Raw genomic sequence first — 27,726 nt, 5'->3', positions numbered from 1 at the left:
ACATGTTTTATATAATGCATTTGCTCTCAGTGGACCTTGAGTGAACAATATTGCGCAAGAACACTATGCTGAAACATGTTTTTTTCTTTTTTTTCCAGTTTGGATTATACATAATCAAGCAGTCATAAAATGAGATCACAGTTGATGCAGGGATCTGTAGAGAGGATATATGAAACATTAAAAAAAATAAAATAAAAATAAATAAATACATTTCTATTTTTATAGATATTGATTTGTAAACCATTATATAATGTAGCCATGATAGTGGATGTATTATAATAGTGTTAGATATATAATAGTGTTGGCTGGAGGGTCCCTGTGTTTGAAAAGGTTGAAAACCCAGTAGATCAATGAAAAAACAAAGGACAGTGGCGATGCAAAATACAGTCATGGTAAAAATATACAAAAGAACTTATACACATTAATGGATTTGATAGCCGCCTTTATTCTCAAACCTAAATATAGTTATAAAGTACTGCGATTTTAGAAGACGAGATAAACTACAATAACCTGTCTAGAAACTACAATAATAATATTACGTCATTAAAACACTACGTCATTCTTCGTGCCCCGGAAAACAACAAACCCGAGCACGCGCTTGAAGCGCGCTGGAGCGCTGACGCAGAATCAGCTGAGCCGCCGTCCGCGCGAGAAAACCTAAATGGATGAGCTTACTGGGGCTGATCTGCCATCAGCGCTTGTGGGATCAAAACAGCAGATTGGCCACACCCTCTCCAACACGAAATGGGCGTTTACAGGATTTAATGGACGCGCTTAATGTCCAATGAAAGAGTAGAGCTGCCCTAGCAACTCCACACAGGAACCAATCAAGGAAAATCAAAGGATGAACTTACATTTTTCTGTTTAGGGAGGCTGATAGAAGAGAGGGATCGTGCCAGAGAGCTCAATGGACCAGGTTTGCTCGAAATACAAAGATAAAAAACATTAGGAGTGCTTTATTAAGATTAACATTTATTGTACAAGTATAACCAGCCAATTTTAATAGTCACTTGCCTTATGTTACTGTACTGTAAAGATATAAGGGTCTTTATTTACCTACTAATGTGACGCAACAGCATCAGTGGATCCACAACCAGAATCTTTGAACAATAGGACAGCTTTAGTGATGTACTGGACATGGAATTTTAAACACAGAAAAGACTTGTAAAGAATACGCAGGCTTTTTTGTTTTATTTTTTAACAGCTATATTGTTCAGTTCTGGTGGTTTGAGATATTTAACACAAGTACATCAAGGGACAGTACATGATGCACCAGAATGGGTCATCGGGCTGATGTGAAGATGAACCACAGGAGCAGCCCAGCAAAAGCTTATGATTTCCTCCTGAAATTCCTGCTGGTTGGAGACAGTGATGTGGGGAAAGGGGAAATACTGGCCAGTCTACAGGATGGGTCCAGTGAATCACCCTATGGATACAATATGGGTAAGTTATAATCACTGTACTGTACAAATGAGACTAAAGTTCATTTTTGGATTAATCTATTATCATGGAATCATTGGATTGTAGTTTTAAAAAAACAAAAAAAAACAAAACATTTTTATCATATATCATGATGTTCAGACTACTTACAATAATGTTACAAAAAAGTCTGAATAAAGCTGCCAAGCATCATCAATTGTTGTAAACCATTTTGTCACTATAATTCTTGTCATTTTAAACAAACTCCACTGAAGTACATCTGTTCTACATTTATTTTAAATGTTTCATTTATTATAATAGTAAATATGCCACATATCTTAAACATTAAGATCACATTGCTCATCTTGCCCAGCTCTTATTTGCAGCTGAGTAGTAGTTGTTGTAGTTATGAGTTTCTCCCTGTTTTGGAAAACTCTTCCCAGGGGACAAAATCAACTGTAGTGAACCCCCCTTTGGGCTTTCACAGCTAAATAACACATTTTCATGCGTCTCTTCTAAAAGACCAACAACATTGTTTCTGTGACACAAGCAAGGTATCACATAACTAACAAATCAAAACATTTTTACATGCATGTAATGACTTGCATATCACTTATTAACTATTAAATCAGCTCTCAATGTGATAGTCCTGTAGGTCTGTTGATTGTTAGAAATTTCGTAATCTTCTCCAGAAGACTATCACAGGTTCACCCAAAATACTTTTATTGTTATTTCACCATGCTTGCTTGAACAGGAGGAACAATATGCTTCATGTATGCTTCATCTATGCTTCATCTTCATTGTCACAGCATTTGGTCAAAGTGCTAGGTCTGATTTCATTTTAACAGCTTAGATTACACTGGAGCGATTTAGCAGTAAATTGACAGCCAACTTCAGGATTGCCAGGTCTGCCCAACAAAATCAACCCAAAACTAGCCCAATCGCGTTCCAGGGGAGTCGCTTTAACCCGCGGACTACAAAAACAACTCTCGGCACCTGTATAAAAGTAGCCCAATTCTGCGGGAAACCCATGGACTTGGCAACACTGGCCAACCTGTTCATTTAGGGTCAGATGCTGACTGAGATCTGGGTGGCTTGCACAGTTGTGTACTTATTTATCCAAGCAGCTGAGGAAGGAATGCCAGCCACTTTTAGAAGAGGGGCAACAGGTTATAAGAACAAAAAAAATCTTTAGAAGAAGAGCCCTTAAAAAGCCTTTGAATCGCTTGGACAGGGCTATTGCTACATATTCTTAAAGTCAGCATGAATTGCTATTCGCAGCCCATTTTACTTCTATAATGTGACATTTCCGAGCATGCGGGACTTTTGTGGATTGTGAAAAGCTGACTTTCTAAACCAGAATGAACAGCCTAAGTGATGTCAACAAATAAGCATTTTGATTAATCATTACAAAAATAAGGTGCATTGATTTAATTAGGGATGCACTGATATGAACATTTTGGCCGATACCGATAACCGATAATTCTTTATATTTGAAAGCCGATAACCAATATATTGGCCGATAAATCTAAATCCAAATTTTCATATAATTTTTAAGAGTCTGATTACAAAAATAAAAGTTTCACCATTAAAAGCCAGGTCCCAGTCACAAAATTATAATGTTCTCATTATAATTTTATGTTGCCTATATGACAGACTTGCGCTGCACATGTTGCACTGTATTTTCATTTTTGAAGTGACTCCAATTACATTTAAATTCAATTCAAAACCATCTTGGCGAACAGTGCGAATCTGAAGCATCTCAGCTGAAGGAAATAATCCATTATTTATCGGCTTTTATATATCGGCCAAATTTTCTTATCGGGCCGATAATGATAACATTAAAAATGAACATATATCGGCCGATACCGATATGGTGGCCGATATATATCGTGCATCCCTAGATTTAATAATTCACAATAAGATCAGGGATGTGCATTAAGAAGGTAAATAAGGTCAAGTTTTCATGTTGACTTTAAACTCTAGTTCTAGTTGCTCATTTCTAGCGCAACAGTGTTGAAAATTTAATACCCCACCGCAGGCTTGTGAAAGTGACTTCATACTACATTCATTTACATACTCTCTAGAAAAAATATTGTCCCCGTAGGGCCAGTAAACAGCCCAGCCAGGATGCTAATACTTAGAAAACAGATTCCAAGACATTGGGTATGCAAGCAATTAATAGGCCGGTGCAGTTGCTGTTTAGGTTGCTTACCAGATTCAAAACATTTATCTACATCCTATTCTGTCATATTCTATTTATTTTGTATTATAACCTTGGAAGCAACTCACAAAATTCCTTATAAGTGCATACATGTACATGGTCGATAAACTGCATTATGATTCGACAGGGAGAGCTCTTGTCTAATAGCCGTGCCAGCAGAAGTCTCTGTTGGAATTTCTGTTTATAGAGATTATTACTACTGGCCAAAGCTGTTACGTAACTGTGCTCTCCGACTGCTGAGCGAAATGCGGCTGAGGGGAATGAGGATGCAGCCAGGCTTTGCTGGCGATAAAAGAGTGGAACATTCTGATGTTTATCTAAACACTTGCATGAACCTCTCAAGCCATTTGTTTGTTTGAACGATGAAAAGGGAGCGTTGACTCTTTGGTTTTAAAGGAACAGTGACAGTTGAAGCCTTGCAGCTGTTCTTCACCAAGAGAGAAATCAGTTCTGTGCCACTGAAACATTTATCCCACCATCTTATAAATAACATACAGGCTGATGTCTTGCTCAATGTGTTTTAGGTTATGTAACGACTGTGGAGCTTAATCAGGGTAGACGGCGTATTTAATTTTGCACAAATTAAAACGAGGTTGTGAGAGGTAGAAGAACAGTCTATTCTATATGTTGTGTTGTCTTAGATCACATCTAATTTCAAATGATCACCAAATAGGTCTGTTTTTAGTTTATGTTGCATTACCTTCTTGGATGTATACTGATGCCTTGCAGTGTGGATGCAGGATCACATAAAAGCCACTGTTTTCAGATACCAATAGGGATTTATGTGTACCATATTGTTTATTGGCCAGCATTAGTTTTAGTTGGTCGAAATTTTGGTAATGAATGCATGCTCATTTGCCCTATTTTTACATTTAGACATTTAACACTCACTTAATTTTAAATTTCAAAACACTAATAATTTAATAACACTGTTAAATGTAATCTTTATCAAATCTGAAAAGGTACATTGATTTTTCATACTGTATGTTATACTGTTGTGATGCCTAAATTCACTAACAATGACTGAGTTTTTAGTATTTTATTTTTAATTTATAAAATGTAATATAGTATCAACCAATTATTGGTACTGAAATGACTCTTATCTTATGCGGATCGATGTAATTTTTTGTAAACAAATTGTTTAAATGTACAGTTTTTTTTACTGAGTGCACCTTTATACATGGTGTCTTCCCTGACTAAGGTCTATGGGAGTTTAATTATGCTGTTTTAAATTCTGGCCGATCTGTTTGATGTTATTTTCAGGTCAGCCATAACGTCTCCACAGGCCTCGAAGCAGCTCGCAGTATTTTTGGTTTGTGTATAATTTCAGGACTTTAAGCTTCATGGGGATGGATCAGTAAGTGTTAGCATAACTGTTTCTCCCTGAGCTCAAGATTTTGAACACCATTATCCACGGAGGCTTCATCCTCATCCACTTACTCCCATTGATCCGGCGTATGTGTCATCCTGTCAGAAAAGGTCTATGGCTCTCTGCTGGTTGTTGTGAGGGAGGTGAGGAGAGGTGCAGAGCAGGGTAATTGCGCGGGGAGACAGAAAGAGTTAGTGTGAAAAAAATCTGTCAGGATGAATCAGAGCTTGCCCACACAAACAGGAAGACTGCATCCTACAGGCAGACATTTTTATGAAGAAAAAAAAATGGTACTAGAGAGCTGGTGTTATACAATATTTGTCTAAATGCATCATATTGAATGAAATAATTCACAATAAGCCTTTTATCAAATGCTTGATGAAAGATTTATTTAGTGGTTGAAAATATGATGAAGGAACTGATCATGTTTATTTGATGATATTTTTTAAGCATTTATTGCTCAACCAAACCATTTTCATACTTTTACATTTGCACAAAACACATATTTTAAATAAATGCTGTTATTTTGAACTTTCTATTCATCAAAGAATCCTGAAAAAATGCATGTTTCCACAAAAATATAAAAACTTTTTTCAAAATTGATAATAATAATAGATTTTTCTTGAGCACCAAATCAGCATAACTCTGATCAGCATATTTCTGAAGGATCACATGACACTGAAGACATTGTAATAATACTACACAATATTACTGTTTTTACTGTATTTTTGATCAAATAAATGCAGCCTTGGTGAGCATTAGAGACGGATGGAAACTTGTTTCCACCACTAAATAAAAAATAAAAAAGGAAATTGCAACTCTTTATCTCACAATTTGGACTTTTTTTCCTCACAATTGTGAGTTAACATCTTGCAGTTCTGACTTCTTTTCTCAGAATTGCAAGTAAATACAATTAATATATACAATTGCAAGTTATAATGTCAGAATTGGAGATATAAAGTCAGAATTGTGAGTTATAAACTCACAAATGTGCGTTATAAACAAAATTGCTTTTTTTCTCTCGCAATTGTGAGATATAAACTCGTAATGATGAGTTATAAAGTCCGATTCTGCAGAAAAAGTTTATCTCACAATTTTATTTAATAACTCACAATTCTGACTGTATAACACACAATTCTTATATAACTTATATAACTTGCAGTTGTGTGTTATGAAGTCAGAATTGCAAGTTTATATCTCACAATTGTTTATTTGATGATATCAAGCAATTGATATGCAGCAATTGTGAGTTTATATCACACAATTCTGACTTTACAGTGGGTACGGAAAGTATTCAGACCCCCTTAAATTTTTCACTCTTTGTTATATTGCAGCCATTTGCTAAAATCATTTAAGTTCATTTTTTTCCTCATTAATGTACACACAGCACCCCATATTGACAGAAAAACACAGAATTGTTGACATTTTTGCAGATTTATTAAAAAAGAAAAACTGAAATATCACATGGTCCTAAGTATTCAGACCCTTTGCTCAGTATTTAGTAGAAGCACCATTTTGATCTAATACAGCCATGAGTCTTTTTGGGAAAGATGCAACAAGTTTTTCACACCTGGATTTGGGGATCCTCTGCCATTCCTCCTTGCAGATCCTCTCCAGTTCTGTCAGGTTGGATGGTAAACGTTGGTGCTCAATTGGGTTTAAGTCAGGGCTCTGGCTGGGCCATTCAAGAACAGTCACAGAGTTGTTGTGAAGCCACTCCTTCATTATTTTAGCTGTGTGCTTAGGGTCATTGTCTTGTTGGAAGGTAAACCTTCGGCCCAGTCTGAGGTCCTGAGCACTCTGGAGAAGGTTTTCGTCCAGGATATCCCTGTACTTGGCCGCATTCATCTTTCCCTCGATTGCAACCAGTCGTCCTGTCCCTGCAGCTGAAAAACACCCCCACAGCATGATGCTGCCACCACCATGCTTCACTGTTGGGACTGTATTGCACAGGTGATGAGCAGTGCCTGGTTTTCTCCACACATGAAGGTGTAGAACCATCTCAAGGATGATCAAAAGAAATGGACAGCACCTGAGTTAAATATATGAGTGTCACAGCAAAGGGTCTGAATACTTAGGACCATGTGATATTTCAGTTTTTCTTTTTTAATAAATCTGCAAAAGTGTCAACAATTCTTTGTTTTTCTGTCAATATGGGGTGCTGTGTGTACATTAATGAAAAAAAAAAAAAAAATGAACTTAAATGATTTTAGCAAATGGCTGCAATATAACAAAGAGTGAAAAATTTAAGGGGGTCTGAATACTTTCCGTACCCACTGTATAACTCGTAATTGCGTAATTCTGAGAAATAAGTTGCAATTATACATTTTTTATGGCGGAAACAAGCTTCCATAGAGACGTCTTTCAAAAACATTTAAAAATCTCACCGACCCCACACTTTTAAAAGATATAATAAATGTTTCTCTGACCTAATCAGATATTATTTAAAGCATATTAATAGCCTGTTTTATCATGAATAAATAAATCTTCACATTTATTATGTTTTATATGTTTTGTGACTCCAAACAGAACTAATGCATCATTTTTCATGGAGGACTTGATACCTGATACTTCATTTTTAATGTACAGAACATGAGGATTACACCTCACCATTAGTGCATACCTTTTGATATGCTGTAATTCGCGAGAGTGACCTCACAGTTCACTGGGTGACTTGGGATTGTGTTTGGTTCATTTGATTCCATTCTTTAGTGACAGTCATGGTGTTTTGAAATCCTCTTTCTGTCACCTTAATGGAATCTCCCAGTTGTTCCTTGTATATTTTTACAGTGTTGGATTTCATTCTCATTGCAGTGGAATGTGTGATGGGCTCTGAAATTCCCTAGGAGAAAAAGCGTTCAGAATGCCAGTTTGTATGTGTGTGGAACCTGGAACCCCCATGGAGGTGACACTAAAGCCTTCCAATCTCAGTCCAGGCATCCTCCTCAAGTGTTATGTTCATAACAACAGACACCACTTTATCATAGTTGCTGTCACCCAAATTCAGGATCAAAAGAAGGACACTGTAAAATGAAATATTGGTTAAGACTAAAAGAATGTCGTCTTTATTTGAACATAATATGTAAACTCTCTCTGGAACATTCTACAGCGGTTCTCATCGCTTGCTTTTCCCATTTGCAGTTATTAGATTATTAGTGGTATTTGCTTTATTGCTCATACTAGGAATTTGAACAAAACCCTACTTTGTTGTATAACCCATCCTGCACTGTTTATGTTATCAACCTGAATGATACCTCAAATTGCACAGCTTGTTTAAGAGAGATGTTTTTACTTTACTAAGCTATCAGGATAGCTTTTTGGCAGGCAGACAATTAAATAGCTATACGTAGGGACCAGAATATCATTTAGATGGGATCTTTGGATAACTGAGTAACTTTGCCCCAAACCCTTTAACTACCACATAACATCATGCCAAAAACCAATCATAAGACATTAGTTGTTGTTTAGCAACACCCTGGCAACCAGTCACAACGAACTAGCATCATGACATTCGCTGTGTCCGAAATTGCATACTGTGTGGGTACTACACTTGTTTTAATAGTGAAGTGTCCATCGAAAATGCACTTCAAAATCTTGGCAGATGTAGCAGGTTTTCGATACTTTTCACCTACTGTTTTTCATATACGTACAATGCATTCATACACACTGCAATGACATACTGTTTAGTATACTCAAAGTCCCTTTAAGACAAGTCATTTCACTCAGCGGCCATCTTTGAAATGCCTCTCGGCATCCTGGGCATCCATGCAGCTCCTATCTCTTTGAATGGGGAAACATCAAATTCTCCAAAGCTGTTTGCCAAGCTTTTGATTAAATTTCATATTTGAAATTACCAATGAAATCTGACAACAACTGTCTCATAATTTTTTTTCCAAATGCTCGAATCATGACAAAAAAAAAAAAAATTTTAGGCTGGATCAAGCTAATGCACATGCGCAGACCTAAATGGGCGTCTCTTGTGCCTCGTTTCGGAGGCGTGTGTCTGACTGTTTCTATAGAAACCAGTTCTTCTAACAGCTGCAGTGACGCGATGACTTTACCAGTTTACCGGTCTTATTCGCCATATTGCGCGTTACACTCTACAGTCTATGGTTACACTTCATTCTACACCATTCAAAACAATACGAGTGACATGTCTTGTGTTATTCTATAGTCTTTGGTATACTTTGCATACTGTATAGTAGGGAAGTATTCAATTTCGGATGCAGCAAATGACTTTTGCATAAACTGAAAATGTCATAATCAAAGTTTTTTAAATTTTTTATTTGGTTATTATTGTAATTAGAAATATTGGTAGCCAATTAACTTATTTAGTCATTGTTACTTTGTCTCTTTTTGGCAGTTGAACATAAACTACGGTTCAAAAGTTTGTATCTGGTGTGATTTTTTGTTTTTGAAATAAGTCTCTTATACACCAACGCTATATTTATAATACAATACAGTAAAAACAGTAATATTGTGAAATATTATTACAATTTAAAGTAGCTCTTTTCTATATTATTATATTTTAAAATGTATTTTATTCCTGTTAATGTATTCCTTTTCAGTAGCCAGTCTACAGTGTCACATGATCCTCCAGAAACCATTCTAATTGGCTAACATTTCTTATTATTATCAATGTTGAAAACAGTTGTGCTGCTTAAAGGGTTAGTTCACCCAAAAATGAAAATTTTGTCATTTATTACTTACCCTCATGCCGTTCCACACCCGTAAGACCTTTGATAATCTTCAGAACACAAATTAAGATATTTTAGTTGAAATCCGATAGCTTTGTGAGGCCTCCATAGGGAGCAATGACACTTCCTCTCTCAAGATCCATAAAAGGTACTAAAGACATATTTAAATCGCTTCATATGAGTAAAGTGGTTCAATATTAATATATAAAGCATCGAGAATATTTTTGGAGCACCAAAAAAATCTAAATGAATTAAAATTAAATCTAAATTAAAATCTTTATTATTTGCTTTATTGCTGAAAACCTTTTTATCAGGATTCTCTGATGAATAGAACATTCAAAAGTACAGCATTTATTTGAAATAGAAATATTTTTAACATTATAAACGTCTTTACTGTCATTTTTGATCAATCTAATGCTTCCTGGCTTAACTTAATTTATTTTTAAAAAAAAAACAAAGTTCTTACTAACCCCTTTTGAATGATAGTGTAAAATTAATAATTGAATAACAATTAATCTGTTTAAGGTTAAATGTGAATTTTTTTTTTTTCTCTAGAATTTCTTTCTTCTAGTTTTATGTGCTTTATTCTGTTTGTGTAGGAAACCAGTTCGAAAACAGTCACTTTTGCAATTACACTTTATGCTAGTGCTGCATAAATTACACACTTCACCTTTAAGTAATTTTGTTTTTCTTTTTCACTTGTAGGAATTGACTACAAGACAACTACTATACTCCTCGATGGACGCAGAGTCAAGCTCCAGCTTTGGTGAGTAGCATTACATCACAGTTACTTCTCCTGGTAAACTGGAAACCCATGACTGCAGCACCTGACATCTCCTAGAAACACAAGTTGAACTTTTAAGTTTCAGCTTGATTTTGTTCCTGTTATCTTCTTGAACACAAACCGAGCATGAAGAGAGATTTAAGTTTTCCCTCTCCATTCCATCATGCCTGTTGTACTCTCAATAAGGTCTTTTTGGTTTCCAAAATATGAAGTGAACATGCCAAACGTCTGGCTATGTTAATTACAGCGCTCCTCAACAAACTTCCAGTGAAAAATTCAGCCAAGTCCATCCCACTAGCCATGCCTAGAAGTCGTTTATAAATTCTGGCACATTTCAAGAGAACTGGGCTTTTTGCAAAAGTCTGGAATCAATTATTGATAATCTGGCCTTGACAGACGAAGCATTTTAGAGCAAAGTGTTTGTGATACTCCAGTCCTACCCATTGCAACATGACTGGCACATCTTGGTGCTGCGCTCAGCCCTGGATGGTGAATGATTCATTTCACTGCTCCTACTCAAAGTCTGCTGCCCTGGCACCAACCACAGAAAGCTCCTCATGTCACCAGGCAGAGGGAAAGACAATAGCTACAGACGTATTGAAGAACAGAAGTAAGATGAATGTGTTCTTTGTGATGTGGACCCTCTGTGTTGTGTTGTTTTTGCAGGGACACCTCAGGACAAGGCAGATTCTGCACCATATTCCGCTCATATTCCAGAGGAGCACAGGTATAACAGCGGGAAAAAAAACACTTTGGGAAAAATTGTAGATACAATATTTTAATTGTATATAAATTCAGTTTTAAAGGTGCCATCGAACGTTTTTTTACAAGATGTAATATAAGTCTAAGGTGTCCCCTGAATGTGTCTGTGAAGTTGCAGCTCAAAATACCCCATAGATTTTTTTTAATAAATTTTTTTTAACTGCCTATTTTGAGGCATAATCAGAAATGCGCCGATTCATGCTGCGGCCCCTTTAAATCGCGCGCTCTCCGCCCCCTCCCGAGCTCTCGACTCTATCACTGCATAAACAAAGTTCACACAGCTAATATAACCCTCAAAATGGATCTTTACAAAGTGTTCGTCATGCAGCATGTCTAATCGCGTAAGTATAGTATTTATTTGGATGTTTACATTTGATTCTGAATGAGGCTGTGCTCCGTGGCTAACGGGTAATGCTACACTGTTGGAGAGATTTATAAAGAATGAAGTTGTGTTTATGCATTATACAGACTGCAAGTGTTTAAAAATGAAAATAGCGACGGCTCTCTTGTCTCCGTGAATACAGTAAGAAACGATGGTAATTTTAACCACATTTAACAGTACATTAGCAACATGCTAACGAAACATTTAGAAAGACAATTTACAAATATCACTAAAAATATAATGTAATCATGGATCATGTCAGTTATTATTGCTCCATCTGCCATTTTTCGCTATTGTCCTTGCCTGCTTACCTAGTCTGATGATTCAGCTGTGCACAGATCCAGACATTAATACTGGCTGCCCTTGTGTAATGCCTCGATCATGGGCTGGCATATGCAAATATTGGGTTACGTAACAGTCAGTGTTATGTTGAGATTCGCCTGGTCTTTAGAGGCTTTTTAAACAAATGAGATTTATATAAGGAGGAGGAAACAATGGAGTTTGAGACTCACTGTATGTCATTTCCATGTACTGAACTCTTGTTATTCAACTATGCCGAGGTAAATTCAATTTTCAATTCGATGGCACCTTTAAATAAAAAATAAGTAAATAAATGATTTTATTAATAAGTATTTATTTAAATTTGAGTGTATATATATATATATATATATATATATATATATATATATATATATATATATATATATATATATATATATAATGTATTATTTCACAATAATTTTATCAGACACCATTCGTGAGGTTATGTGTGAGCCCATTGTATATAATGGACACATGGACTTTAGGAAATGGGCTTTTGAATATCTCTGAAATCCCAGTGTTGTTAAACACCACACCCAAAGATCAGCAGTTCCTGTTGAAAGTGTGGTATGCTATAAATCGCAGTGGACTGGTACTGTTGACATGACATTTCCTTGTTCTGGCAAACACAGATATCCTAATAACAGCATCCTCTTGGAGCAATGCCACACTCTCTATTGACATTACATCGTAAACTTCTTTGCCAACAATATTAGTCACATACAATATGAGATTGTAAATAATACTACTTCTAGTGCCACATTGACTTTGAAAAATGTTTTCTTATCATCTGAGATGAGGTTGAATGTGTTGTTTATTTAATTCAAACTTAAAAGCTTAGTCAAAAATCAATTTTTTCTTACATTTTGAATTGAAAGTGCATTTAAGTTTAATAAAATGTATGTTGTCTATAACTAATACATTTTGTTTCTCACAGGGTGTTATCCTTGTATATGACATCACAAACCGGTGGTCTTTTGATGGCATCGACAGATGGATTAAAGAGATCGATGAGGTAAACTCAGGTCACTTAGATCCAAAAACTACTGTAGTAGATACAGTATTAAGCATGTTAAACCAGAAGTGCATTATGAGTATAAACAGACATGCGGTCATACTAGTGGTTTTGGAATTACATTGAAGATCTGAATAAAACATAAGCTAATCATCTTGAGAAGGTGCTAATATAGATGTGTATCTCCTTAGATAAGGAAATGTGCTGTTTTATGCAACTCAGTTATGATTATAATTGTTGCAATTATAAATGATAATAACAGAGGCTTTGTAAGTAATCCGTGTCAATAGCAGGGGGCTGATGATGCGCATACTGGCTGTGCGAGTTGTTTCAAAATTGCTTTATTATTAAAGCGATTGTCTTGACATAAATATGAAACACATCAGGAAACCAGCAATGTCCCGATGAGATTGTTAATGTACCATTGATGTACTTTTTTTTTTACCCAGCATGCACCAGGTGTTCCCAAGATCCTGGTGGGAAACAGACTTCACCTGGCCTATAAGCGTCAGGTGACCACTGAGCACGCCCAGGCCTTTGCAGAGCGACTAGGTGTCACATTCTTCGAGGTCAGCCCTCTCTGTAACTTCAACATTACTGAGTCCTTCACTGAGTTGGCCCGAATTGTGCTCATGAGGCATGGTATGGAGCGACTTTGGAGACCCAATAAAGGTAACAAGGCTTCGTACAAACAAAATAGATCTTTTGTTTATAATATGGTTTTTATTTACATTCAGACATATATGATATGGTCATTATTCAGCTGTGTCTCAGAAATTCACTTTTGTCACTGTATGACATTTGTTTTATGTGAATTTCTCACAATTAAGTCCTGCTGCTTGCTAAAGAGGACATCACAGGTTTTATAGATACATCAGATATTTGGAGGTTTGGAAACTTCCTGTCCTTTGTTTTTACCAATAGTTGACGTCACACTTACAAAATATGGAAATTGAAACAATATTTTGTAGTCATCAGATGTATTTAATAGATTTCAAACTGTTTCTTGTTAATAAACATTTCAGGAAAATGTATTTTTATGTCCTTTTTAGGAGACATCAGGACGTTTTACATAATAGGAAGACACTACAGGTTAAAATCAATATTGCTATGAAATACAGTATATTTCTATGAAACATTTAGCATTCGCATTATTATTCTCATTATTACAGTATGTTTTTACATTACAGGTTAGCCCCAAAACATGTTGTTAAACACTGAACAGTATAAGTTAAGAACACCATTTTTTGCCCATGTTTGCACATATTGTATAGGAAACCAGGAAGTAAAAATCATTCTCTATCATGATATCATACTTAAAGGTATGGTAGGCAATTTTGGAGCGGCTAGAAATAGCAAGATAGCTTTGAATGCATGAGATCAAAGCACATAACATTACAATAATAATGAACGGAAACAACTCGTACCACCTGACTGCTGCAGATTCATGTCAGTGTTGATAGTGTTGACGCATAAATCCGAGTCTGAGGACGTGAATAGCTTCGGGTAAGACAGCTTCTCGTATTTACGGTTATGATATGGCGTGAACGCAACATAAGCTCATTGTTTTAGTTCAGGAGGAACTATAAAGGGTGGCTTCTGTTTTTATGGCGCTCACCGACTGTCTGTCTACAACTCTGCATAGCGAACGCGCTGATGACGTGTGATGTCTGCGTGAGAAGGGTGCGCAGGGGTATAGAAATACATATGTTGACAGGCAGGTAGGATTCAGACCGAATGCAATGATTGGACTAAGATTTTTTTGGCTTCCACAGAAGATGTATGTGCATTTTTTAAAATTTACAGTAGACCACTTCTATTATTGATTTCTATAAGGATGTGAAGAGAGTTTCAACCAGTATAACAAAAACATGTTTATAAAACAAATTGCCTACCCTACCTTTAACATAGTTGAGAAACTAATTAAAAGGATTTATTAATTATGGCTAGTTGAAGTTTACTACAGAAATACAACATGCATCTTTTAAATTTTTTAAAATACTATGTGTTAAAGAAGAAATTTAATGATTTGTGAATGAAAAAAACAATTTTTACCTGCTAGTGTCTTGCCTTCTTTTTCTTAGGAGTTCTGACATCTGATACAGGAAATATTATATTATATTATATTATATTATATTATATTATATTATATTATATTATATTAATTATATTATTAATGTTATATTTTTATCTAAAAAAATGAAAATATATTTTTAATAATTGTTGTAGTATAAATGTCACTTACATAAATGTCAGTTACATTTACAACATTACATAAATGTAATTAAATCATATAAAAGAGAGAAAATACAGCTAAATCTCTACAATAGTCAATGTTTTGCAACAATACCACCGTTGTGTTGGGTTCACTGCACTTCCATCAACATCTCCCTATGACTCGTTATGTTGGTGAGGTTGGAAATGTTCTCTTGGGGAATTAAACAAGCTTCACCATAAATGCTTCTGACATGAGATGATGCATTAAGGAATGCTGTCATAGATTAAAGGAGACCTTTTACTAGAGCCTTTTCTGAGAATTACCACATAAGCAACAGCCATACATGTTTTTTTTTTCCTTAGACCAATGCTGCAATTATGTATAGGCCAAAGGAACGCTTGAGAAACCTGAAGTATGCAAAGCTTTGAGACTTTATACGGCTCACAGCAGAGACACCCAGTGTTCAAATATCAATGCAACGGCCTGCCGCCCCCACAGCACATTTCTCTTAATAATCATAGCTTTGGTTTATGCTAGAAAAATGCTTGTAGGAACAAGGTCAAGCGATATGAAAACATTTACTGAGTAAAAGCATCATATGTTTATTTTGACTGGAGATTATTTAAAGGCCAAGGAATATGATAAAACAGCTCCTTGTTTCCATTGCATGACTTCATCCTTGTAAGACAAACAGACTCTGAACCGTTTTAAACCATATGATGATAGATCGCATGCGAATCTACATTTGAGTTTTGAATTTGACTCAGAAGAAATAAAACATTGATCTTTCAGCCATGCTTGTGAACTGAGGATGTTTTTATGGTCCTTAATATGTTGCTTTTAACCAAAACCTGTTCTTTTTTTTTTTCTCTCTCTCTCTTTTGTCCAGTGTTAAGTCTGCAGGACCTGTGCTGTCGTTCTATCGTTTCCTGCACTCCAGTGCACCTTGTGGACAAACTTCCACTTCCTGTTGCCTTAAAGAGCCATCTGAAGTCCTTCTCCATGGCCAACGGCCTCAACGCCAGGATGATGCACGGACGTTCCTACTCGGTCATAGCCAGCAGCGCTAAAAAAAGGAACGGAACCAAAAAATCCAAAATCATCTATCCGCCACTGAGCCCATCCCAGAACTGCGCACGGACGAGCTGCAAGATTTCATAGATCAATGCAGCTGCTGTACTTACAACACACACACTCACAATGCAATTTAAACAAGGAGCTAGTGTTCAAAGCCACCACAGTCCGTACAATAAATAAGAATGTGCTAGAGAACTGTGGCTCATGAAGTCTTTGATATATTAAGTGTTTGACCAAACTTGTTCACCATGTTGGTTTGTTTAAAACACATCCTCCTGGCCATATCTAATTGTGATTGCTGAACAGAAGTACAAGAGAGGATCTGTTCCTAAGTGTTGCCAAGCCTTTATAATGCTCTGCATTGTGTAAATATATGTACAAGTTCTTCTGTCTTGTAAATGTATTGATGGTACTGCATTTTCCTGTGGAGGACTCTTTTTGCTACTGAACTTGGACCAAGCCAGCAGGACAAACAGACAGCTTTCCTGTTTTGCGATCACTTTCAAAATGGACTTTACTGACGAGTAATACCAGCTTAATTTTCTTTAATACTCTTATTCAGACACCTTTCAGGGGCTAAGAGAGAAAAGTCAAGGTTGAGACACACAGCTCTTTGTATTGTGTATATAATTTGTTTTGTTTGATACTACATTGTTAGAATTCTTAATTATTGTGATACACTTGATCTGTGACCAATCTTGTTATTAAACAATACATTTATATGGGAAACACACCAAAGATGTGGGAGATTACAGTGTGGCCTCATTTGTCACATTGAAAACAATGCTAATATTTCAGATTTACACTGCAAGAAATTTCTAACATGCTGTCACATCAGGTTTTAAATAAAGATCAGTGATCAAATCAAGAGGTCATGTTGTCTTTTATCAGCCATACGTCCACTAGAGGGCAATCTTTGTTTTCTTTTAGGTGGTCTTGAAAATATCAAACTGGGTTTGCTACATTGTATGATTAAAACTTGTAGAAGAGATAGGAGGGATTGGTGAAAAAAATTTTTCCCTCCAAAAAATAAACTAAGCTTTTAATAACTGAAGTTAGAGTTGAAATACAGTCTAAAGGGGCAAGGCTAGAGGAAGACTTGAAAGTACAAATGAAAAACTCAAATTTTTTAAGTGCTTTATTATCAGTTCTTCCATAGAAATGTGTGATATTTGAGCGATAGTTATCTATGGCAAGCCGTTTTGACTTTTATTCATTCTCAGGATATGAATTCTTGATATCAACAATTCAATTTTCACTAGTTAAAATGCTAATTCTTGATATCAGGAATTACATTTCCACTAGTAACAAAGTTATTTTTGATATAAACAATTCAGTTTTCACTAGTTAAAATGCTAATTTTTGATATCAAGAATTATATTTCCACTAGTAAAAACTAGAATTCGTGATATCTGTAATTGAATTTTCACTAGTGAAATGTCACCATAGGCTGCCATTCAAATTCAATTGTTGATATCAAGAACTGATTTCTTACTAAATTCCAATTTCACATATCAGAAATACAATTCTTATTAGTAAAAATAATAATTTTTTATATCAATAATTCAGTTGTCACTAGTTGAAATGTCAGTTCTTGATATCAAAAATTGAATTGGTACTAGTAAAAATGGCAATTTTTGATATCAATAATTTGATTATCACTAGTGACAATGTTAATTTCTGATATCATGAATGTGATTGTTACTAGTAAGAAAGCCATTTTAGATATCTGAAATTATATTGATATCAGAAATACATTTTCAGATATCAAAAATGAACATTTTTACTAGTAGCAATTCAATTGTTGATATCAAGAACTGACATTTCAACTAGTGACAACTGAATTCTTGATATCAAAAATTCGCATTTTACTAGTAGCAATGTAATTATTGATATCAAAAATTTATGATTTTTACTAGTAAGAATTGTATTTCTGATAGGCTATGTGAAATTGGATTTTCAACTAGTAAGAAATCAGTTCTTGATATCAACAATTTAATTTGAATGGCAGCCTATGGTGACATTTCACTAGTGAAAATACAATTACAGATATCAAGAATTCTAGATTTTACTAGTGGAAATTCAAATGTTGATGTCAAGAATTAACATTGTTACTAGTGGAAATGTAATTACTGATATCAAGAATTCATATCCTGAAATGTGAATAAAAGTCAAAACGGCTTGCCGTAGTTCTCTAAATCGTCCTTTTAGTGTGGGACTACTATTTTAGGAGGTGTCTTTATGTAAAATTGTCCCTCTCCTATATCCTTCCGCGAAAGTTTAACGCCATCTCGTGGTCAGAACAGTAGAAATACTTGGATGAAATACTTTGCACGGACAAGGTTAGTAAGACATTTTATCACACTTGCCTCATGTCAACATGTATAAGTTTTAGGTTTTGTGGCAATACCTTTGAAACCGTGTCTATTTTAACATCCCCCTCCCCCCACACACGCATTTTCTGATATTGATAAACTGACAATGACAGTTTGGGGGATTATTTCATGGCATTGGGACTTTTTCTTTTCTTTTTTTTTCTTTTTTTACTATACTTAAAGGCTTTATGGAAGCCTACTTTTACTTTATCTATCACTTTAATTGTTAAACAAATCAAATTCAAAAAATAAATGTGTGTGTATATATAGGCTACTACATGATACTAATGTTATATTTGACGAAATTTGAAGTTTCATTACATTTTGTTCCTGAAATCCACCCTAAATCCCTTCTGCTGGATCAGGACAGGATAATCCAGATTTTTGGGATCAAAGGAATCCCAGTCCTACTAAAAAGTTTTGAAAAACACATACTGATCCAGATCAAAACCAAGACTGGATTACGTGACCTAATTTGATTTCAGAATCCTTTTTAAAAAAACATCTAATTTTTAAGATAGCTGAAATCTGATTAAATTTCTTTTGAATAACTGGGCTCTGTACCTGATTTGGAAAGAAGCCAAACTTCAATGGAACACTCAACATTTTTATGCTGAGCCTGCCAACATGAGATAAAAACTACAAATGTATCAATTGAAAGATTTTAAGTTTTTTTAATTAGTAGTTAATAACCAACTAACAACAAATATAAAACATTTAAATGTTTCAGATGAAAAGTTAAGATATAGTCATGCAAGTATACATCACTTTAAACTTTTTTTTTTTTTAAATGTCATTCTTTAACGGTACATCTTTTCCTTTAATGTTATGACTAATCTTGGCTTAAGATATGTAAAATTAGTGTGTGGGACTAAATACTAAAGAGTATTTAAAATTGTAGTCAGAGGTTCAGATTAGGACTTAATTTCCATAAAATGCCACTGAACGTACTGCAGAGGGCATACTTCACACATCTATGCGCTTAGAACAATATAAAAGAACAGCTTTTCAATACCTGGGGCCAGCCACTATGTTAAGACTGTGTCTTAAGAACTAGTTTGACCAACTAGCAGTTAGCCAAGGGGTAATCATTGGTGTGGTTTGCATTCAAATTTGTAAGACATGACAAGTTCTATTCTTTCTATTTAAAAAAACTTGCTACAAGTACTGTGATAGATGAACTGGGATTTGTCACAGCACACATATTGTTGCCCTGTTGTTGATTTGATTGCTTCTGTTGTTCTCCTCATTTGTAGATCCCTTTGGATAAAAACATCTGCTAAATGATTAAATGTAAATGTATTCTGCAGTTTATAAAACTGGCACTACTTTGGATCCTGCATGCAACCTTTTTAGAAAAAGAAAAAGAAAGAAAGAAAAATATATGTCAGCAATATTAAATTATTCTGTAAAAATGTTGATAGTCTGTCCAGTTCCAGTCTTGCCTTGCGGTTGGTTATCTCACATTCAGTGTTGCCTATCTCAAAGGAATTATTAACTTATACATATTGGCCATCGTCACATATATGCAATGTAATATTCTTCCATTTTTCTTATCCATTTGTCAAAATGTTGTCATACGATATGAGATGTAGTATCGTGGGGGATGGATATGGTATCTTCTGGTGACACTGTCAGACCTGCACATGTATTGGTCCTATAACAGCATTCTGATATGGAATGATAAGGACACGCCTCTCTTCAAGGCACAGGGTGAATGACCCTGTCACTGTAAGACAAATGGCTGACCCATACAGCTAATAGAAGGTCAAGAACAGGCATGTGCACATGCATATGCTCTTATATAGTGACACATTGGATTAGTGGACCTGTCAGACAAGAGTTATGTTAGGAGTTATAGTAGAGGTGTTTTTTTGGGGGTTTTTTTGGATGCATGAACAACCAGAAGTTCCCTCTGGACTGGTCAGTTGGCCTTCGGCTATGTCCTGCCTCATAGTAATGAGCTTAAACCGGGTCTGCTTTCAAAATGTTGAAAATGTATTAAATTTATGTGCTGAGATTTATTTTTATGTGCTGTATGTTGTGGTATATAGTTGCAAGGACACTATAGAGACCCCTCTCACACACATTAGGGACGGGTAATGATTGTTGACTAGACATCCAACAACTGACTATAGTGCTGACAGTGTGCTGTGCTTTAGCTGTAAGACTGTTTGCATAGTAAAGACCTATCAGAGATGTCTCTTTATATTTCTAATTTTTAAAGCACAGCTGTTTTACAGCACCATTCAGGCATCTTTAAATGTGGCATTTGCTGTTTTTAAGCATATTTCACTTTGAGTGTTTCATTTTAGGACATTGCTCAAAGTTGAACATTACAGGGGATCTATTATGCGTGTGAGCAAAAACACGCTGTTTTTGTGCCTCTCCCTTTAAATGCAAATGAGCTGCTGCTCCCTGCCTGCTTTCCAAAAGAGGGTGGAGCTTTAACAGCTCACGCTTCAGTTGCTCAACAACAACAAAGATGGAGAATCTCACGCAGCCAAAATGACGATTAATGATGTTCAGCCTTACATTGTTCAAAGAGGAGTCAGACACTGATGGATAGACTCAGGAAGAAGTTACAACGTTTAGAATGTAACTGGACGTTTCTGAATGGTTAGCAGGTAAAGTTGGGACACTGTACAAATTGTGAATAAAAAAGGAATGCAATAATTTACAAATCTCATAAACTTATATGTTATTCACAATAGAATATAGATAACATATCAAATGTTGAAAGTGAGACATTTTGAAATGTCATGCCAAATATTGGCTCATTTTGGATTTCATGAGAGCTACAGATTCCAAAAAAGTTGGGACAGGTAGCAATAAGAGGCCGGAAAAGTTAAATGTACATATAAGGAACAGCTGGAGGACCAATTTGCAACTTATTAGGTCAATTGGCAACATGATTGGGTATAAAAAGAGGCTCTCAGAGTGGCAGTGTCTCTCAGAAGTCAAGATGGGCAGAGGATCACCAATTCCCCCAATGCTGCAGCGAAAAATTGTGGAGCAATATCAGAAAGGAGTTTCTCAGAGAAAAATTGCAAAGAGTTTGAAGTTATCGTCATCTACAGTGCATAATATCATCCAAATATTCAGAGAATCTGGAACAATCTTTGTGCGTAAGGGTCAAGGCCGGAAAACTATACTGGATGCCCGTGATCTTCGGGCCCTTAGATGGCACTGCATCACATACAGGAATGCTACTGTAATGGAAATCACAACATGGGCTCAGGAATACTTCCATAAAACATTGTCGGTGAACACAATCCACCATGTCATTCGCCATTGCCGGCTAAAACTCTATAGGTCAAAAAAGAAGCCATATCTAAACATGATCCAGAAGCGCAGGCGTTTTCTCTGGGCCAAGGCTCATTTAAAATGGACTGTGGCAAAGTGGAAAACTGTTCTGTGGTCAGACGAATCAAAATTTGAAGTTCTTTTTGGAAAACTGGGACGCCATGTCATCCGGACTAAAGAGGACAAGGACAACCCAAGCTGTTATCAGCGCTCAGTTCAGAAGCCTGCATCTCTGATGGTATGGGGTTGCATGAGTGCGTGTGGCATGGGCAGCTTACACATCTGGAAAGGCACCATCAATGCTGAAAGGTATATCCAAGTTCTAGAACAACATGCTCCCATCCAGACGTCGTCTCTTTCAGGGAAGATCTTGCATTTTCCAACATGACCACATACTGCATCAATTACAACATCATGGCTGCATAGAAGAAGGATCCGGGTACTGAAATGGCCTGCAGACCAGATCTTTCACCCATAGAAAACATTTGGCGCATCATAAAGAGGAAGATGCGACAAAGAAGACCTAAGACAGTTGAGCAACTAGAAGCCTGTATTAGACAAGAATGGGACAACATTCCTATTCCTAAACTTGAGCAACTTGTCTGCTCAGTCCCCAGACGTTTGCAGACTGTTATAAAAAGAAGAGGGGATGCCACACAGTGGTAAACATGGCCTTGTCCCAACTTTTTTTAAATGTGTTGATGCCATGAAATTTAAAATCAACTTATTTTTCCCTTAAAATGATACATATTCTCAGTTTAAACATTTGATATCTCATCTATGTTGTATTCTGAATAAAATATTGAAATTTGAAACTTCCACATCATTGCATTCTGTTTTTATTCACAATTTGTACAGTGTCCCAACTTTTTTGGAATCGGGTTTGTATGTAGTTCCTGTGAAGTTGTTTCAACTCATTGACTAGCATGTGCCGCCATGTTAATCTTTTGTGCAAAACCTGTATGGACGCCCACTATACATAGCGTACCTGTTTGACAAACACAGCAATACACGCCAGGCTAACGTTTATGATTGCTATCAAATAATGTGAATGGTCTAATATTTTTTCCAAAATATCGTTCGGACAGAAAAGCTCCTTTTTTAGAAATCGACTTGCAGGCTATCCAAGATAACGATACTCTAAATAGTGCTCTGTGCAGCCAATGACAGAAGAGTTAGCATGCATTGCTAGAAATTTTGCCATGGCGTTAGAACTGGTACACCATTGTAGCTTGCGAAAACAAAATGAGTAAGCACTTTTTAAGGTTTTTTTTTTTTTTTTAGCAAAATTGGCTCAACCAATGATATGAGTTTGGGGCGGGACTGTCTATTTGTCCAACCAATAGCAGATGAAGAGGAGTGATCAGAAAACCTGTTTGTAAACACTATAGTGCTGCAGAAATTACACACTTTACCTTTAAGATTTGTCAAGTAGTCATTCAGGCTACTCTCTGACAATTGGATTTTGCGAATATATAGTTTTACACAATATTGGCAAGGGCAACAACAAAAATCCTAAGTTAACTTTTTATTCATGAACTGCAGTGTTCCATGTGTCCACATATTTCCGCTTATCTTGTAACTGCCATGAAAGCTGGAACCATTATTTTATTAGCTGTGTTCTCACATGTTTTGTTTCATGGATAATATTTGCACCCCAATGAAATATTCATGTGTCTCTCTCTTTACTTTAAACGGTGCTCCAGTATAGCTCATGTCAAAAACATAATTTGCCTCCTTTGATAAATATTAGACCTAGTCTTGTGCTGATTATATCAGACAAATTTGCATATCCCTTCACACCAAGCTACATTGTCCAAACGGTCAGATAAGGCATGTCACACCAAATCACGGTGTTTGGATACTATATCTGTGTCTGAGAGCGCAGTGAGCCAAAAAACAGACAGATAGTCCACAGGTGTGGCTGCGCATATGGAGTCAAATTCATCCCACCTTGCAGACAGCCATCTGGCCAGCACAGAAATATCTACTTCAAACGTGATGGCCATAAAGCTTATTCAGTTGTCCATCCCTTTGTCTTTCCAATCCCTGTGAAAAGCTCTGTCTTTGTTAAAATCAGAGTATCAACTCTGTTACAGTTGGCTGTTAATAATTAATTTGCAATTAATTCAGCTGTGTTTTAATGGACTTGTCAAACCATGTTAAGGGCCTATTTTTGGAAACTAGACCACCAGGTAGTACGTGTGTACCTAAAGAGTGCAGAACAGTCATGACTTTGAAATATTTATGGGGACAAAAGATACATTCATGCTTCTTTTTCCTGTTCAGATCAACCCTACATGTTATTTTATCCCGCTGGGGGTCTTTGTTTCTTTATTTTGCAGACCACTTGAAGATGTCGATTTTCCTTTTATCTCCCAGGTGAATACTGCTCTCTCTTTTCCGGTGTGTCATCTCAGAGCGGCAATGCAGTGTGTGCAAATTCGTTCAGACAGGATGATCATGAAATATGTTCTTTAGTCTCTAGAGAAGCTGGTTGAATCTGAATTGAGTACTCAAATGAATTTCTTTCTCTCTCAGACAGAAGAGCACTTGTGTTGATATGTAAACCCCTTTTTTTATAAATCTGCTGAGGTAGAGGTTTGTAGAGTGTAGAGAGATATAAAAATAAGTTCCCTGCAAACCTGGAGTGTCCTTCAAAAAATGCAAAGAACTAAACGAAGACATGTCTGTAATAATTGTGCATCTATTAGTAAGCTGTTTCCTACTAATGATGAGAATCAGCTAGGACTGGGAAAAAAGAGGTTTGTAGTGCTGTTGTCTGAAGAGGTGTGTGTAATGACTATCATGACCCTCTGGATAGTGATATGGCTCTATATGCATTCACATCAAGAATAGTAAATTTAACTGACTCATTGTCTTTTTTTGTCCTTTATGATTTTCTTTCTTGTTAAATCCAATAGGTGGCAGCAAGATGATTCCGCTGAGGATCAGTTGGTTTTCCTGGTGTTGTTTGATTGATGAAAGGTACAGTTTTTAGGATTTCAGTTTTAGGGAGGCTCAACCCCTTAAAAGAGGATGCAAAATATTTTTTTGTCTTACATGTGAGCTTGAATCTTGCTCAGTTTTTTTTTTTTGTAAATGGGGGTAAAAGGAGAAGTTTGAGTGCAATAACTTCAGATAACTACTACAGATGCCATTTTCAGCAAACATAAAGAAAGATCACATACGTACAAATTTAAGAGTTAATTGCAGATTTTTAAGGTGTCTGAAATGAAAATGGGAGGTTTAAAGGCATACCCAACCCAAAAATGAAAATATCCCATTATTTACTCACCCTCAATCCATCCTAGGTATATATGACTACCTTTTTTATGACAAAACACAATCTGAGTTATATTAAAAAATATCCTGGCTCTTCCAAGCTTTATAATGGTAGTGAATGGCGCTCCTGATTTTGATGCCCAATAAAGTGAATCCATCCATCATAAAAGATATCCACATGGCTCCAGGGGGTTAATAAAGGCCTTCTGAAATGAAGCGATGGGTGTTTGTAAGAAAAATATCCATATTTAAATGTTTATAAACTAAAAAAAGTAGCTTCCGGCAGACGGCCTACACAAATCGACTTAACCTGTGACATGACGCATTGACAAATTGATGAACTCCGATTTTGTTCGTCTTAAAGAAGGTAGTCATATACACCTAGGATGGCTTGAGGGTGAGTAAATCATGGGATTATTTTCATTTTTGGGTGAACTATCCCTTTAAGCCCCCTAAGTAGGTTCTAACAGTGCCTATGATTGATAGCACTATTTCAAAAGGCATGAAAGATATAACAGCATATGCATTAGGGCTGTTTTTCATTCAAAAACAAAATACGTTCCCCTGTAGCTGTAGTGCTCATATGTTCTTGCATCTTGGAACAACATGAATTATCAAAGACTTGAAATACAAGTCATATGTTTAGTGTGTGCTTTTTTTGAAGCTTAAAGCGATACTCTACCCAAAAATGATAATTCTGTCATCATTTACTCACCCTTAAGTTGTTCCAACCCTGTTTTTACTGTGGAACTCAAAGGAAGATATTTTGAGGATTGTTGGGAGACAACATTGACTTCCACTGTGTGTACAAAAAAACACTTGAGACATTTCTCAAAATATCTTCTTTTATGTGCCACAAATAGAAAGAAATTCATACAGTTTTGGAACGACATGAGGTTGAGTAAATGATGATAGAATGTTCATTTTTGGGTGAAACCCTTTGTCAAACCTTGTACAACATCATACAAAACACATTTTATGATTTTATACCAGGACTAGTTTTTCGGCTCTATTTATGTCTTATGTGTATCATTTTTGTCAAATCACATTTATTACAGTACTTGATAAACAATTGCATATGCATACTATAAGTAACTTTTCTGGATTTCTGGTTGTCACTGAATTACTATGCTGTCATTTGGAACATTTGAGAGGACCATTAGGAGATTGTATCCAAATGTATACCATATTAAAACCTGTCTAGTCTATTAATATTGTTTATGAGATGTTAAGTTGCGGTCAGAATCGGAACTCTTGATTGTTGCTTCTCATGGGAATAGTACAACAAAGTTAACCCTGCTGCACGTTCCCTTCTCATTTTTCGGCGTCTCTTACTAAAGTCTATCTAAAAATAGCCAGCGGCGCAGCAAAAAATTCTGAAATGTCACATTTCATAGATGAAAGAAGAAAGATTGGATTTATTTATATGCAAGGCAATATTTTTATATTTCCACAATGTTGCTATTTTCCACTTTCAGTTCATCTGATGCAGTGTAATTCTGGCAGTTTTCTGCCTTTGGCACATTAGCTGCTGATGCTAAGACACCTGATGGACAGGCGGCCTCCACCTGAGCCCTAAGGGGACACTTGACCGCACAACATTTTCTTTCCAGGATCTGGCATGACTACCAGCTGAACCTGGGGAACCTAAAGCATCTGCATTTCAATTTACACCTCAGAGAAAAACCCATATTTTGACAAATGACTGAACAGGAGATTTTGTGTTGTTACACACATGATCCTTTGTATTTCACAGAACAACTCAATAACCCATTTCACCACAATTACAGTTCAGGCAGCTATTCTACAAGTGTAGGCACTTTGATGAAGCAATTTACTTTATTTAACTCATATAGCTTACTAAATTGCTTTGAACTAAGACCTTTTTTTGTGATATGTACAGCACAACAGTATAATTCTCTCAGACGCTGTCAGGGTGCATCATAGGTGGACAATCAACAGTATTGACATTCAAGAAAAACTTTCACTTGTGTGAAAGACAACACACAGTCTGTTGCTCCAGTTACATCTTAATGCCACAGACTTACACATATACAATCCATATTTTTATTTACTGTATTGCGACAAGCAATTTAAGTTGATATAACTAATTAGACAGGACTGAATATCTTGAAATGTAAAGAAAATTAGATTGATCTTGTGTTTTACATTAAAGAAAAATTAGATGTTGTTCAAACCATTTTAAAACAAAGTTTGGAGATTTTGTTTTAATTCCAATTACATGCTATTCGTCTCTTTTAGTTGATATTAGAATTGTGACCTGCCGTCTCTTACCTTGTTGGCTGTCACATTGACAAACTAGGACAAATTTATATTCTCTTTTTGGAATGGACAACCAGGAGCTTAGTTGAGGAAAGGGACATAAAAAAGTCATTTTTGGGGGAGAACATTATTTGTTTTATGTGTCTATGGGTTATGAAAAAGTGAGCATATGAGAATGTGACTTTATATCTTGCAGTGGGACTTTATAT

At 35.9% G+C, this 27,726-nt stretch overlaps 2 protein-coding genes across 2 annotated transcripts in view; both read left to right on the top strand.

Moving 5' to 3' along the window:
• The first annotated feature begins 588 nt into the window (after positions 1-588).
• Positions 589-17,132, top strand: rab40b (RAB40B, member RAS oncogene family). Its single transcript, XM_048169978.1, has 7 exons — positions 589-916; positions 1,205-1,443; positions 10,415-10,475; positions 11,160-11,220; positions 12,896-12,973; positions 13,423-13,645; positions 16,081-17,132. Exons 2-7 carry the CDS (start codon positions 1,278-1,280, stop codon positions 16,350-16,352), a joined length of 861 nt encoding a protein of 286 aa, XP_048025935.1. The 5' UTR covers positions 589-916; positions 1,205-1,277; the 3' UTR covers positions 16,353-17,132.
• A 1,397-nt stretch (positions 17,133-18,529) lies between these two features.
• grin2cb (glutamate receptor, ionotropic, N-methyl D-aspartate 2Cb) overlaps positions 18,530-27,726 on the top strand; it is a 64,155-nt gene continuing 54,958 nt past the window's right edge. The window contains 2 exon segments of the mRNA XM_048170860.1: positions 18,530-18,610; positions 24,874-24,937. The gene's annotated coding sequence lies outside the window, so the exon portion shown is untranslated.

This window comes from Megalobrama amblycephala, linkage group LG20, assembly GCF_018812025.1.
Source record: "Megalobrama amblycephala isolate DHTTF-2021 linkage group LG20, ASM1881202v1, whole genome shotgun sequence".
NCBI classification, from domain to species: Eukaryota; Metazoa; Chordata; class Actinopteri; order Cypriniformes; family Xenocyprididae; genus Megalobrama; species Megalobrama amblycephala.
This window is presented reverse-complemented; position numbering and strand designations above follow the sequence as displayed.

Coding starts and splice junctions, on each gene's coding strand:
- rab40b (XM_048169978.1), top strand. CDS start 1,278: ATGGGTCATCGGGCTGATGTGAAGATGAACCACAGGAGCAGCCCAGCA. Junction 10,476..11,159: donor AGAGTCAAGCTCCAGCTTTG/GTGAGTAGCATT, acceptor TTGTTTTTGCAG/GGACACCTCAGGACAAGGCA. Junction 11,221..12,895: donor CATATTCCAGAGGAGCACAG/GTATAACAGCGG, acceptor TGTTTCTCACAG/GGTGTTATCCTTGTATATGA.